This window comes from Equus caballus, chromosome 23 (assembly GCF_041296265.1).
Source record: "Equus caballus isolate H_3958 breed thoroughbred chromosome 23, TB-T2T, whole genome shotgun sequence".
In the NCBI taxonomy this organism is placed as follows: Eukaryota; Metazoa; Chordata; class Mammalia; order Perissodactyla; family Equidae; genus Equus; species Equus caballus.
The window spans coordinates 50459677-50476139 of record NC_091706.1 but is presented as its reverse complement, the minus strand read 5'-3'; the positions used below and the strand labels follow the sequence as shown (position 1 = coordinate 50476139).

At 41.6% G+C, this 16463-nt stretch overlaps 1 protein-coding gene across 7 annotated transcripts in view; it reads right to left on the bottom strand.

The window, feature by feature from the left end:
• Window positions 1-1073: 1073 nt before the first annotated feature.
• Window positions 1074-16463, bottom strand: part of SH3GL2 (SH3 domain containing GRB2 like 2, endophilin A1) — a 196677-nt gene continuing 181287 nt past the window's right edge. For all 7 annotated transcript variants that reach the window (XM_023627407.2, XM_070248234.1, XM_070248235.1 and 4 more), the window contains 6 exons: window positions 11956-12099; window positions 10962-11095; window positions 8944-9102; window positions 6751-6854; window positions 4725-4855; window positions 1074-2644 (listed from right to left, as the gene is read on the bottom strand). In XM_023627407.2, coding sequence (XP_023483175.1) covers window positions 2445-2644; window positions 4725-4855; window positions 6751-6854; window positions 8944-9102; window positions 10962-11095; window positions 11956-12099 — 872 coding nt within the window. In that variant the 3' untranslated portion in view covers window positions 1074-2444. The remainder of the gene's footprint in view (window positions 2645-4724; window positions 4856-6750; window positions 6855-8943; window positions 9103-10961; window positions 11096-11955; window positions 12100-16463) is intronic.

The window sequence follows — 16463 nt, the reverse complement described above, 5'->3', positions numbered from 1 at the left end:
ATCTATGGGTTTGATTTTTTGATGCCTTTGTAAATGATATTTAATTCCTTTTTTCTGATTGTTACTGGTATATAGAAATAAAATAATTTTTGAATATTGATTCAGTAACCCTATTAAATTATCGATTCTAATAGCTCATCTGTGATTTTTCTGGATTTTTTCCTTTCTTGATAATGTCATTGGCAATTTCTTTTTAAAACTGATTTTAAAAATTGATCTGGCTAGCTCCAGTTGCCCAGTGCTTAAGTTTAGTATGCTCTGCTTCCGCAGCCCAGGCTGGTTCTGGGCGTCAACCCACACCAGTGTTAGCAGCCATGCTGTGCTGGAGGCCCACATACTAAAAAATAGAGGAAGATGGGCACAGATGTTAGCTCAGGGCGAATCTTCCTCAGCCAAAAACAACCAAACAAACCTGATCTTTAATACTGTAACTCACATAGCTAGCAAAAATGTATTTTCATGTTAGAGCAGTTCACACATAGAACTTAGTATATTAAACTATTCACACTAGATTAGAACATCTGGACTATTCGCCTCAGCACTGAAGAATACAAAGGCCTCACAATATACAAAGAATATTTTCTCAGGAGCTCGGGAAATACATATTCTGTATGTACTGCTCCCCTATCCACACCCACCCCAGCCCACATGTACACACCAAGAGAAAAGGATGCTGGCTTTTGGCCTATCTGTATTTCCATGTCTACTTCTTTCTCTTCAAGCAGGAAAGGAAACAAAAGACTGGTTGAAATGACATACTTTATTTGCCCCCTGAATTAGATTCTTCTGATGATATTGCCATTGATGATACTTCATTTTACTTCTAGAAGATCTCCTTCTCCCCACTTTCTTATCTTCTCTCCCAAATCTCCTCTTTCCTGGATTACCAAGAAGTTACCAGAGCCTGGTACCTAGCTTCTTGACAATGGAACTTTTCCTGATTACAGAAAAGTAGATCTGAGCTTGTAACCAGGTCTGGTTGCATCAGAAGGCAATGGAGACTGAAACGAACCCTTGTCCACTCACTGTCAGACCCAAAGAACTGACACAAAATAAAGGACCAGAGCCTTTGGTTCTGTCTTCAGCAATATTTATTGGAAACAGCGATGCTTCCCGTGGTAAGAGTTTTATACATTAAGCAATAAGATTTGCCTTTCACTCCACATGATCCACTACCGCAGGTGGCACATCCGAAGCAGCACATTAAACCTCTGAAAGAATCTGTACAGCTAGATAAATAGAACTCTGGATACCTAACAGGACTTTAATGACTGATAAAAAAAGAAAACAACACTCGTAAGCTTACGCACAGCACCGTACACACAAAATGAAGACGAGATAGAAGGGACAGAAATAAAAGTAATGACTGAGTTGGGAAAGTTTTGCATATGCAGCCACACGTCTTAAACAGCTATGCACAAAAATCATCTTTATTTGGTCCTCATTGAGGGCAGAATATGCACAAATGATGTTCAAAGAACACAAGGTGAAAGTGGAAAGAAAAGACAGTTACTGTTTCTTGGCTATGAAGTAGTGGGAAAATGGTGTCTAGAGTTTTTCTCCTTGAGTCTCTGTGTCAAATGGATTCATGAAACATGTAACTCATAAATAAAACCGAAGTGAAGATATTTGTTCCCCCTTCTCTGTACCTTCAGAAATGGCCTAAATACATACATGGTTTCCCTACAGCAAGAAATTTAAGCTTGGAAACCAGGTCTCTTCCCAATTCCTCATAATGAAGTATCTCTTCTTCTCAGCCTCTCCCACAATATGCTGACTGCTGTCTTACTTAGAAAGAAAATGGGAGCCCCCCTCTGGCTTTAATAGCAGGGAGGGAAGAAAACTGGCTGTATCTCAGAAATAGGTATAAGTGGGAAGAACAAAGGTAACTGTTTTCAGAGAAGGCTTTGGATCCACACTTAACACTTTTCTACTAACAGCATCAAGGGAGTAACTCATTCAGATCAGAAGACAATTTGCTGGTGAGGGAGGCTTTTGTCAACAATTCTGTGACTTACATATTTGGGAGGGGACACTGTGAAAGCAAGAACTTTCTCTTATTTAAATGGAGAACCTGAGACCTTGAGATGGCCCCTGGGTGACAGATAGTATCTTCAGTAGGATAGTTTTTCTGTGAGGTGGCTCATGGTCATATTCTAAGAAGCCACAGCCTCCTGAGAACTGCGTCAACAGCAGTTCCATGAATACTGGCTGGTCTCAGATGGTATTTAAAAAGCACATGCCATGCCCATCAGGCTAAGAAGATACCACCCATCACCATGACTCTTGTGGGATCGCACAAGTCAACCAAAGATACTTGGTGGGGCTTGATGACTTGGACCACTGCGGCCTGCACTTGGGATGTGTTGTAAGCAGCATTACCAAAGCAGTGGTTAAACTTAACTATCTGGGTCAAGAAGAGGTGAGCCAGCCAGCATAACATCCTAATGGGGCAGGGCAACCAGAATCTCCACATAATTGATGGGGAAGAAGCCTGACTGGCCGTGAAGCATCCCCTCATACCAGTTCTCATCAATCTGGTTAGTGAGTGTGATGATATCACCCTCTTTAAAACCCAACTCCCCTTCATTTTCAGGTTCAAAGTCGTACAGAGCTCGGCAGCAGGGCTGATCCATTGGGGCACCTGGGAGTAAGAGCAGGAGAGAAGAACACAGAAAGACAAGGGGTATTTAACTCACACATCTACCACTTGCTGCACCCACCTGACTTGCTGTCCCCTTGGTTCCTCCCTCACTCCTCTTCCTGCTGAAACTTCCTCTGGCTACTAGTCCCCAATGTCTGCTGCATGGCATCTCCCCCTAACAGTTTTGAGAAGCTTTCTCAGATTTCTGGAAGTTGCTGGGTTTCTGCTTCCATTTCCAGTATGAAAAATGGCCACATCTATTCTTATGACACATACAACACAGGCTCATCAAGGTTTGCCTTCCTGACAATGCCCAAAGATGGGGAGACCCAATGAATAAAGGAGTTTTAATGAGATTTAGGCTAATAATACAGCACGGCCAGAATTCTTTCCATGTTAACACTTTAAAATCTTCACACATGTGAAATACTCCAGTTAACTTCATGGACAATGCTTTGCAACCTCAGAATAATAGTGTAGTTCTCAGTATTTAAAAATAAAGACTCCAGCCTCTGGAACACTGCTGTAATGCGGTGAAAACAAAACAATACGAAACCCTGGGTTCAATTTCTTCCTCTGTGAGACCTTGCACAAGGCACTTCACTTCCAGTTCCTCTAACATTAGAACTAACAGTTGAACTTACTGCACAGTACTGCTGTGGCTTTTCAATGAGATTATGTAAAAAATTATCTAATTTGCACTTTTTAAATTGTTACACATATAAATATGAGAAGTGCATTGGAGTCATGGCATAGAAAAAATAGTGTGCTCTACCTTATTCTTGATGGAATCATATCTTAAAAATGAAGAATGGAATCATATCTTAAAAGTGATCTATTTTCAATGACCATATATAGCAATACAGCATGCATACACACATGCATATAAATTCAAACACAAGCATATAGCTCCCAAGTCATCTAGACAGCTTTAAAGGGAAACAATGTAATATATATTTTTACTTAAAGAATGAAGAAAATTAACAAGTCTCCAAAGGAAGAATGAAATACATGGTTTGTAGCCGGGAGAAGCAAGCTATACATAACTTATATGACTAGTCCTACAGCCAGCTAACTTGTAAGAGCCACTGCTGTTTATACCCTACACTGGGGGCTCCAAGCAGCAGAGGTGAGCACAAAGGGCAGAGAGCTCCAACTGTCATCACAGACTTCACTTTTTTCCTTTCTAGTCTCCTGAGTGCATCTCATAAAAATGTTTCCTACTGTAGAACATGAAGAACTGGGGATACAGGGAAAACTGGAGAAAGCTGCATATCTTTAAAATCCATATCTAGTATAAGATAGTTTCCACTTCTTCAACCAAGCAAATGTGAAGGTTGAAAATGTCTGAAGCACTGGCTTTTACCTAATCTATGTGTAGTGGGGAGAGAGCAATGGTGCCAATCAAAAGAATACATTATTGCGTATTTATCAATATTCCTGATAGAAAGTAAGTTTTAGCTTTTATTGTACCAACTTCAGTTACCAGAGCATGATGAACTGGTTGAAGGGTGGTGGGAGGAGGGAAATCTAGCAGATGTTGAGATTCAAAATGGATTCATCTGCAAATATATTCACTCATATGCTCCTGTGACTCAAAAAATCCAATTCAACACATTCCTGGAGCTGCTGTCTGTGGGTTATATGTGAGTGTATGTGGGCACACACTGCTCAGAGGCATTCGCTCTCATGTGTGATGGAATCACAGAAAGGGAAAAGTGCACACACACACAAAAGGATGACACTCCCAGCACCAAACTGACATGTTAAGGTGATTTATGTCCATAAACAAGTGTCAAAATCAAATGTGTTAGTTAGGAGGTTAGTGTGTGCTATGACGGAGAATGAGGAAAAAAAAGACTCACAAAGAAAGAGAAGAGGGAAAAGGAGAGAGAGAAACGATCAATGAGAAAGGAAGAAAGGAGTCCTTTAAAAGAGTTTCTATCTGACAAAACCATCCTGTAGGAGATATATTACTGTGTGTTTCTAACACAGCCAGATTGGACTGCTCCTAGAATTTCTGGAAAAGTGTCAACGGGCTGTGGCCCAGGCCCGTGTAATGGGGTCTGCAGCTCCTTACCTGCAGGTTTGGGAGTGCCTGTGTGAGACAAGCCCCCATTGGGCTGAGTACTGTCTCCAGTTGGAAACTCCAGGCTCATTCGTGGTTTAGGCTGGTACTCCCTTCTAGGCTGAGATGAAGCTTGTCTTATTCTGCATTGAAAAGAAAAGAGGGGGAGGGGGGAAAGTGAGTATGTAGCCAATTAAAAAGCAAAAGGAAAAGCAATAAATCCAGGAAATCCTTAGGTCACCCACCAAGCTACCATTGTGGAGCACAGGGAATTTGAAAAGGACCCTTAATTTTCTTATCTGTGATGTCTCTGCTTTTGGTGGTGTCCCTCTGAGGTCATACTTTCACTATCTTCATCTTTTTTCTCAATCTCTCCCTTCCTCCCTCATTTATTCAGAGCTCCCTTTGCAAATATGCACTGTGTTAGGTGCCAGGAACACAAAGATGTAAAGGGCACAGTTCTTGCCCTCAAGAAGCTTATGGTCTATAGGGGAGACAGAATATAAATGACTTGATTACTGTAAATTGTAGTAAGTGGTGTGATGGATATATGTGCAAAATGCTACAAGAACAAAGGGGTGTGGTTGGGGAGGAGACTACTGTCCCCGGGGAAGTTTACAACCCCGGGAGAGGGTTTACAAGGAAGGAGGTAAAAGATAAAGAGGAGTCACTTCTAGATGAACAGGTGTATCCAGAAGAAAGTTATTCCATGGAGAGCTTGAGAAGGTTTGGAGCGAGGACAGGAGGAAACCGTGGGCCCTGCTCCCACTGAGCAGTGTGAGATATAGGAAGGGGGAAAAAAACAAGAGAAGACAGGAGGAAGGTAGAAAGGTATGGCCAATAAAGGTATTCCACACACCCCTAAGTATTTTCCCACAGTTTCAGGTGTTCACTAAGCAAAGGGTACAACAGATTTGCAAAGGTGGGAGAGTTTAGGGTATGGTGACTATAGAATGAGACCGACTTTAAACATATTTCAGAGGAAAAAAGGAAAGTGGCCCTTCATGCTCAACAGATGTCATAAAGACATATATTTCTCTAGAATGTTGAAGCATACAGTTTTAAACTTTTCTAGAGGCTTCAGTGTGTTACACACACTTCCACAAGGGTGCACTGAGGGCAGATGCACAACCAAAGCACTCCTCAAGGAAGACACTGAGGAGAGGAAGAGGTTGGCCAGGTGGAAACAATGGGAACAGGTGAGGAGGTTCCCATAGTGCAGGAGAATGATAGGAGGCTTCACTGCGCATTTAGGCTTCTCATCAGCTTTAAGAGTCTAACCTGGCCATGAGCTGAGAATAACGGCTATTGAGGTGATCCTTTGATGTGTGTACATTTAGCAAAATCACCCAGCTTAATATCTGGCTAATAAAGTATTGCATATGATAGTGCAGAGCTACTGCATACAGCTGTGCAGGCCGTGCCCCACAACTCAGGGAACACCATTCACAAAGAAAACTACGAGAGCCCCGCTGTGGGGCACATCTGAGGAGGTGCATAAGAAAGCAGTGCCATCCGATGGTGGAAGACTTTGTCTCCATTCAGGAAAACACAAGGCGTGAAAAGACACAGGCTGTTCAATAGGTTATGCTTGATCATGAACCCCAGTTGCACCACTGCGTGACCCTGCACTAGATACTACTTCTCCCCAAGCCTCATTTTGCTCACCTGTTAGGTGAAGCTAAGAAGACTTAGTTTACAGGGCTGTTGTATGATTGATAATGATATACCCACACAGAATATAAGCAAATCACATCCATTATCATTGGTAGCATCCTGGTGTCCCATGTGTGGCAGCCAAAATATAATCCAAGTATCATGGTCTCAAAAAAGAAGATTAGACTCAACAGAACAAAGTAAAACAAAGCACAAGACAAAATAAAATCAAAACAAACACCCCACAAGGTGCCTGTCTAGGATCAGCAGGAATTTTTGCAGAAGTTTTTCTTCAAATGTATTCTCTCTACTATTTCCATTTCTTTACACATCATTTCAGAGCAAGAAAATGGAAATGTAAAATGCAGGGGACTGTAAATACCTTTCTTCCAGTCTGACGGTGACCTGCTGCAGGATCTGGACTGCCTGCTTATGGTACTCCAGCTGGGCTTGGACGAGTGCAGAGAGCTGGCTCACCTGTTCGATCTGCAGATCGATGGGGGGAATCACACCTTAGTTACCAGGTTACTGTCCTTAAGCAACTACTACTGCCCAGTACATATGAGAGAGCAGCCCCTGACACACAGCCCAGTGCTTCGTGATGCCCATGACTGTGTGGTGAGCCAGGCTAAGACAGTTAGTTTTGCAGGTTCCAAATCAATGAAGGATAAGAAAGCATCCTCATGCTTGGAAATGCCAGTACCACGAGGAGAAGCAACATTAGTAGAATCCTCCTGGAGATCACACAACTCGCATTAAACAGTCTCATGCTTAGCTACAATCTTCTGATGAGGATTCGGTTTTTTTTTTTTTGATTTTTCATAGGAAAAAGTATTGACCAAAGGATTCTTTGCTCCCTGAACTTTTCATGCCAAGTCAATATATTAGTGCTGTTAATAAGAATGTGAATATGGATTTCTCACATGAGGAACCATGGGGGGCAGTGTGGTATGATGGAAAATCTTTTGTCCTCTTTGAGCCTCATCTGTAACGTAAAAGGGTTGGGTCAAGTGATATCTTGGGTTCATTCCAGCTCTAATAACCTAAGCATCCTTGGTTACTTTTCATTTTGTGTCTTCTGTTGTCATCCAGCTGAATAGTGGCCTCCTTGTCAACAGAGGCAATACTGCCCCATGAGTTTTGGGGTAGGGTGGGGCAGGGCACTGGGTACAGAAAAGGAGCACTGTGACTGAGGTCACCCCTCACTCCCACAGTAGTCCTCTTCAGTAGTTAGGTGGACACAATTTGTTTTATATACACATAAACCTACACTGTTCCTGGGTGATGCAAAAGTCTGGATATGTTCAACATGCGTCCTCTGTCACCAATCAAGGCACAGCAGTTAAGCGATAAGTTCATAAAGGTTCTGTAAACATCTTGGCAGAAGATGGTCAGCAACTGATGGGGTTGGAGGTAGGGATGTCTGTCCCCCTGAGGGACTGTCCTCTTGGCTTCAAAGCTAAATGAACTCAACAGCATGTAACTTCTAAAGCCATGAAAAATGATTTCGTACTTTGGAAATGTGAAAGCAGCTTTTAAACTATCTCATCTAGGCCCCATATGTAGTATCTATGCTATAATCATCAAACTCAACTGAAATTAATTTTTGAAAGAAAATGTCAACTTTACTTCAAAATATGAACCATCTTAACCTGTGTTGGACACCCAATTCTGAAAGCATTAGTTGATGTTCTTTTATAATCTGAAGTCAATCTGCCCTTTATTTCAAGAGAATATTTTTTTTAAGCTATTGGACTTAAACATGGATCACCAGAAACATTATCTTCCCACTACTGGTAATGCTTCAAGATCATTAGTAGAAAAAAATATAGTTAAATAAAACCATAGGAATACAGAAAAATTTTTACCATTTCTCAATCTACTTTACTATTATTAATTTTTTTTTTAAGATTGGCACCTGGGCTAACAACTGTTGCCAATGTTTTTTTATTTTTTTTCTGCTTTATCTCTCCAACCCTCCCCTGTACACAGTTGTATCTCTTAGTTGCAGGTCCTTCTAGTTGTGGGATGTGGGACGCTGCCTCAACGTGGCCTGACAAGCGGTGCCATGTCCACGCCCAGGATCCAAACCCTGGACTGCCGCAGCGGAGTGCGCGAACTTAACCACTCGGCCACCGAGCCGGCCCCCATTTATTATTATTAATTTTTGTGGTGAGGAAGATTCACCCTGAGCTAACATCTGTTGCTAATCCTCCTATTTTTTCCCTTGAGGAAGATTCACCCTGAGCTAACATCTGTGCCAGTCTTCCTCTATTTTGTATGTGGTTTGCCACCTCTGCATGGCTCAGGAGTGGTGCAGGTCAACACCCAGGATCCAAACCCATGAACCCGGGCCACTGAAGCAGAGCACATCAAACTTAACCAATATGCCATGAGGCCAAGCCCCTCAATCTACTTTATAATTTCAAATTATTTGAAAGAAATAACAATCTACTGAAGTTCTCATCACATACTGTAATCAGATATTAATGATTTTAATTACATAACCCTTTAACAAATTAATCTTGTGCCTCTATGGCAAGATTAAACTAAAAACCACAGGAGAGTCACTCACATCCATCTCCAAGAGATTGAACATGCTTGACTCAGCAATTTCTTTAGACTCATCGAATTTCTCCAGAGCTTGACGGAGCTCTTCATCTGGAATCTTTCCTTGTCGTTTCTTCTTATAATCAAAGTCCAGGCGTCGACCCTCCAACTTCTTTAGATGATGCTGAAAAAGTCAAGGGCAGGAGTATGCTTTGAAAGGATTCATGGGAAAGGCGTATTTAGAGCTCAGTTCCCCATAATGCCTATGAGCTCCCAAAATGAGACAGGCTAAGTTCTAAAACACCATGTCACTAGAAAAATAAAGAAACATGCATCAGTGGGGCAACTGCATCCAAAGGCTGGATGTGGGGAAACGTCTTTAAAAATAATTAAGAGCAAGAAGGAAATTGGGGGAAATACCAGTGTCCTTTATTTTCTGCCCTTTCTGGGCCAAAGCCAAGCTGGAACATGCCTTTCCGTCCCATGATAGAAGCTGGGAATGTGTATCCATGCCCAACACATGTGGAAAGCACAGGTGCAGAGCGCCCACAGTCCCCATCTTCAAGAGAAACATTATCTCATGAGAAGGCAGAGGAAAAACACTTTCCTTGAAATAAAGTGAGAAACAATGGCATCTTTTTTGAATCATAGAACATGAGTGCTGGAAAGGACTTATCTTTGAGGTAATCTGGCCTGTGAGAATCACCTAGGTTGCTTATTAAAAATAAGGATTCCTGATTACCTGAATTAGAATATTCAAGGCTGGGGTCTAGGAATTGATGTCTTAACACTGACCCTTGTTGACTGATGTAGCTTTTGGGGAACCATTGATCAGTTTAAGTCTCCCATTTGACAGATGATGAAATTCAGTCAAGAAGCCTAACTTGGAAGGGCCCCCGGATGGGATCTGATGCCCCACACTGTGCTTTGACTCCTCCTTGCAACATCCCCACTATGTGGCTGCCCAGCCTCACTCAACACCTCCAGTAACCAAGTGGGAAAGTAGTTTCCCAAAGCTACAAAGGATTTTTTTCCTAAATGCCGCTGTGTTCCAATACTAATGTGTGGGAGAAAATGTTGGATTTCCCTTGCCCCTAGGTGTGTATAGAGTGAAAAGGAAGGAGATGAAAACAGACTTAGGAGTGGTGAAGAAATAAGAAGGAAAGGAGGAAGAAAAATATCCTAGATTCCCCCTCCCACTGCACACCCAACCTCCAATTCATGCCCTGATCCAAGCTAAATGTTTGTTTTTTGGAAGGAATATTCTTGTAAAACATGTGAACTTGCAGTCAGCTGGAGGGTAGAGTACTGGTAGAGTACATTTCAGATTTAGAGTGAGTCTGCCACTTACTAACCGTACAACTTTGAGCAAGTGGTAGGGCTGAAGGAGATTTAAGCTAGAATAAGGAGATCAGGAGACTTCAAGTTATGGCAGTCCATTTTACAGTAAAGAAAATTAAATTTCAGACAGGTTCAACAAATATTTGTTGAAGGAATGAATGAACAAACACTACACACCTAGTAGAGGTGAAGCCAGTTGAACTCCATTGATTTGGAATTGCTCAACTGTTCTACATGCTTTAGAAAGAAGATAGTTGGGTATTCTTCCTCAGTCCTAACAACCGTTACAAAAATATGAAAACATGTTTACAGGGTGACAGGGTAACTACGTATTTAAGCTAACAACTGGCACAGCTGGCATTTTGGAGGGTGAAATCAGCCAAAAAGCATAGAATAATTAATAAAATTGTGTATGATCAGGGAATGAATATTATCCTCCTAGAGGAAAAAAAGCTTAGAAAAACTTGAAAATTGAACACAGAGAAGTCAAATCTAACACTCATGAGTAACAGTCATAAGAATGGGGCAAAAAGCATGGCATTTCCGGTTTCTTTCAATTTATCCTGCTGGATTGTTTTGCAATTCACATGCCCAGTGCTGATCACATGCTCAGTAAGCTTAAAAAATGTTTTCTAAAGGAAAAGGGCATCTGCCTCTGTACGATTTCAACCCCCCACTTCCCAAAGGACTAGTCGCAGATACCTGAATTTCCCTCAGGTCTTTGTCATGAAGATTCTGAAGGGGGTCAATGAAGTTCTGCTTCACTTCCATGTCCAGAGAGTCTTTCACCTCTGAGAGCTCCCGCATGGCCTCCCCCACCTCACCAAGCGCTGGGCCTGGAAGCGAGAAGGAAGCACTTGCACGTTAAAGAACAAAGGTGAATGTATTTGCAATAATAGGGCCCATTACAGACGAAAACCCATATGGCCTGTCTTCTGAAGACACCTGAGACGAGAGACAGTATAAAACGTCCTCCAGAGAACACTCTATCTTCCACCTACGAAAGTTCATACAGTGCAACTGACTCAATGTTCCCAAGGGGGTGGTATCCCTTATTATAAAGAACATGCAAGCACCCTGCCCTCCCTTGTAATTGCCAGCTTTCCCTAACAGGGGGTTTCCTTAAGGCCAATGCATTCAGCAGGAGCAAATACCAGGAACAGAGAGCAGGGTTCAACCAGGAAAGACAGTCATTTGCTGAGACCTCACATCACAAGGGAGTGAAAAGAGAAGGTGTTTAGCACCATAGCTAAGTGTTGGAGGAGAGAGGGGTGAAGGAGTTCCCCTGGGGTTCCAGAATTCACCTAGGTACCATATAGAGAAGAGCAGACAGCTAAGAGAAAGCTCCCAGGGCAGGGTGTTGAAGCACGCTGATTGTGACTGTTATCTCTGCCCCAACGTTCAGTTACTGCCAGACACACTCAACAGCAAGTGTTCAGGCATCTGGATATGTCAACCAGCTACTGTAAAGACTGGGATCTCATCAGGGAAAAAGAAAATAAATAAAGCTCCTACGACAAATCACACTAAAAATGATGAAATGACTCTGAAAACAAATTTTTGGCCCATGTATACGAGACCTAGAACTGAGAATCAAAATGGAAAATGGTTGAATAATTTCCTACACACTTTCTTACTGGCACTAAAATCCCCACAGACAAATGAAGGAATTAAAATGTGAGAAAGCGCTCATTACCAAAGTTGCAATCATCTCCAAGCTCTCTTCCGAACTTGAGCATAGCCTCTGCCAGCAGCGCCTCTGCCTGCGGATAGCCTGGCCCTTTCTCCTGGCCGCGGATTTTTGACATGGTGTTGATCATGCTGAGTTTAGCTCTGGAAGCTGGAGGCAAAGTGATAAAAGACTTTCAAAGTAAGCAATGTGATATAGTAGAAACAAGGCTGGATGGAGAATGAGGCCTTAACCAGTCTATCACCAGCTTGGCTACTGAAAACTGCACCTTTCACCTACCTAGCTTCAGTGTCTTCATCTATAGCATGTGGAGGTTGTTCCACAGATACATAGGTATAGATACAGACATACTTTTTTAATAACTAAACTCTCCCTTTCTCTCAAAGTCTTATGAGGAACTGAACAGAAAAGGCAAAGCTCTCCTGGAGAAGATCCCATCCTTGGGTGCTCTTCTCCACCTTCCTGTGCTCTTTTGGGTCCTCTCTCCATTGTGGTGGCCCCTGCAGTGCCTCGGTTTAGCTGGGTGACCTCATGGAAAGCATTTTGAGAACTATGGGATTATGTGATCTCCAAGTTTTAAGATTCGAGTTTTATATTTCAACTCTAGGAGTCTATGGACTAAAGCAGGGAATTAATTAATTCTTGCAGTGTGGACCTTATGCCATGTTTCACTTACATCATGTATAAAATAGAACTATTTTCAAAATCACTTCTCAGCTAAGATTCTAACAGTAAACAGACCCATGAAGAACAGAAATACTGTGTTCATTAAAAAGACTCAATCACTTCTCTAGCTCATAACTGCTTCTCAAAATTAGTTCTGTGTCACAAAGACGGCATTTCAATTTCTTTTTTGCTTTTATTTTTATAAAAGAAGATGCCTAGAAAGCAATTCCAGTTTTTGTGGAAGAAACTGTTTTATTTACACACCATTAAAGCCAATGATGTACTTGACGCTAGGATACTCAGGTTCATCGTTAGAGTTCATCATCAGGTTTATTACTAGAGCTGGGACTGTACGTTAACCTAGGACTGGGCCCAGGATCCCATCTACATGGAAACCCCTGATACAATCACAGCTTAAAGCACTTCCAGCATTCAGTGGCTGACAGTTAATCTTGAATATTTGTTTCAAATAGGCTTTTATTTAAACTCTGGCCTTCAAAGGTTGAAACTGGAGACAGAGAGAGTCACCATGAGAGGACCCCCTTCCAACCGTGCCCTGGGGATATTATAATGAACGAGACAGCTTTGGTCCCTGCCTTTACAAAGTTTACGTGGACCAAGGGTAGCCGCTATTTTAAAAGCAATTAGAGTGAAGTGTATATGCTAAGTGTCGTGGGGGGATTACAGTAAGTCACAGAAGCATAGCATCACCCTAGTCTGTTGGTGTGGGGCACTGGAAAGAAGGATTCCAGAGAGAAGTATCTTCAAGTTTAGAATCATATAGTGAGTAGCAGTTACTCAGGCTGAGAGCAACATGCAAAGCCTGGTAACAACTGGAAAAGTATAAAATTCACATTTTCTTTACTCTGCTTTTCATAGGAAAGTGTATCACATACACGTCAAACTTTAAAAATTGAAAATGCCACATGATCACACACTTTTGAGGGGATGATACTGTTAGAGTCTATTTTAAGGCCTTTCCTACAATAAGCCATACCTGAGACACAGTCCCTGCCCTCAAGGTGCTCACAGTACGGTGAGGCATCAGATAAAGAAGCAGACAGTGGCAAAAAACGTGACAAGAGCAAGAATGGCTAATACGCGCAGGGTACTGGGGGAACACAGAGGAGGGATAACAGCACAATATAAGTGACGTAAGCAAACACCAGACAACAAGTATCGAATGAAGAGAAGAAAAGAAGACAAACGGAGATCACAGCGACAGAGCAACAAAACCACACTCCGTGGTTAATCCCCTCAAATCCTGTTTTGATCAGTTTACACTCTAAAGATTTATTCCTTTTACAAAAGCTGGTTATTGATTTGCGCTTATATCTTGTTTCTCTTAAGAGCTGTCTTCTGGTAAGTAATTGTAACAGCTTAACGTACAGTGGCTGATTTTCAAAGTCATCATTTTGAACATTGTTCAGTTATGAAGAGCCTTCTAGTCCTCTAATTACTTAAGAACATCTTGAATATGTTCATTTTCATCAGAAGGGGGAAGAAAACCATACTCTATTAGTTTATTTCTTCAAACAATCTAAAATACCTATTAATCCACATATTTGAAAAGACTGGCTTTTAAATGCTTTCACAAACTAAGAAATATTTATTAAGAGTCTTAGATTAGTAAAAATTCTGTGTTCTTGAAAAAAATCATCAGTACTCTGAATTAACCATTTTAAAATGTTAACATAATTGTTTTTAATGATTTTTGAAAGTGGTACTTTAAGAAACAGAGAGTAAGCCAGGAAAATACAAATTTAAGACACTAGAATTCCTATAATATGGTCTCAGCCTGGATTGCTTCACCAAGTTGGATGTGCCCCTTGTGTCCTTCTCTTCTCTTCTAAAGGGATCTAACTCCTCTCCTTCCCATTATCTCTTTTTCCCCCTTGGCTTTACCCTTTCTTACAAGTTGTTACGATCACTCTATGTATGCCCTTGTCTTTACTTTCCCACCTTCACTATCCTAGTTTAAGTTGCCCCTACTGGCTGGGGTTTACTGCAGAAACAGCTTCCTAATAGCAATCTCTCCATGAGAGCATTAATCAACACTAGCATGTTGCTCTGTGTTCTCCCAGAGAGCAACAGCAGAAAGCTATGCACACAGTAGATGTTTGACACATCTGCTGAAGGAAAGAAGAAACGAATGAACAGGCTATCTTCGACACTAGTAGACTACCCTGGCAGTGGTTTTCATAAGCAGACTCTGCTCACATGCTTTGGCTCGTGTGACTGAGAGCCTTCTGGAGCATAACAGGGAATGAGAACTGGAAAATTTGTTTCTTTTGTTAAACAAAATGCTTAGCAATCTAACAGATTTTTTTGAGAGAGAAGAGTAGATACCTGACCCTGCTGAGGATAGGATTCCATACGGAAAACAGATTAGGACCAGTCCACAGAGTGAACTGTGAGACTCACCAGCTCACTTCCCCTACTGGTCCCCCAGAGAACTGGCAGCCAAGTTTGTACCCTCTGGGCAGGGGACTAGAAGATTCTTTTCTGAGGAATACAACCAACCCAAGAGAAAGACCTAAAGAGACTCACAGCTGGAAGCACCAAATGCAGAAACCCAGGCTGACTACCCTAGAATGAAGCTGTTACAGTCAATAAGCCCTACCCACCCCCACACAGCTTTACTGTCCTACGCCTAAGTGGAAAAGGTCAGCCACTAACACCAGACTTTGAAGAAAGTGTCCAATATGACAGAGCAAAAACCAACAAGGAAATTATGGGAAACAATGCAGGGAGAGAAGAATAACTATCATTAATATTTTCAGGTGTCTAAGATACCTTACGCATGAAACAAAAAAGAAACAGAGAAGAACTCTTAGAAATTAAAATAAAATTTAACTTTAAATATGAATTTAAGTAAAACATAACATTAAAAAAATCAGTAGAAGCATAGACGATAACGTTGAGGCAAATCCCCCCAAAAGCAGAACAAAAAGACAGAGATAAAAGATCAGAAAGAAAGCACAAAATCAAGATCAGCCCAGGAGGCCTTGCAGCTGAATGACGAAAGCTCCAAAAAGAATGAATGTGGAAACAGAAAGGGAAAAAATTCTTTTTAAAAGTTCAAGAAAATTTCCCAGAACTAACAAACGTGTGTTTCCAGATTGAAAGGGTCAACTGAATGCCCAGCACAATGGATAAAAGAGCCCACACTGGGGAGCATTAATATGAAATTTTTTAACACTGGGGACAAAGAGACCTTCCTAAAACCTTTTCAGGGAAGAAAAAAGAGGTTACATACAAAGCATCAAGAATTAGAAGGTCAATGAACATGAGAAAACTATGAATATGAGAAACTTCCTCAGAAAACAGTGGAGCAATTGACTCCAAATTTTCAGGGAAAATAACATACAATTCTATATTCAAATTATCAATGAAGTCTAAGGCTAGTATATGACTTTTCAAATACACAAAGACGATCTCAATTTATTTTCCTTCCCAAGCTAATGGAAGAGGCATTCTACCAAAATGAAGGTGTCACTCAAGAAAAGAGACAGGTATGTAATCTAGAAAAAGGCGTCTAGTGCAAGGGAAGAGGTGGAAAACAATGACAAAGGGAGATCTCATGACTGTTGTTGTGCATCAGGCATTGAGGGCAACTGTAGCTGACGCTACACATAACCAGGTGCACGCAGCTCAGGGATCCAGGAGCTCCAAAGGAGCTACAGGCTCCCGATGATCCCCAGTGGGATCAGGTCACAGCTGTCCACCACTATACAGTGTTTTATAATACACCCTTCATTGGTCTCCTTCCCTCTCCTACTACCCCACAGGGTTTCCTGGAATCACCTCCTAAATCAACCAATTGTGCATAAATCCCTGCCTCCTGG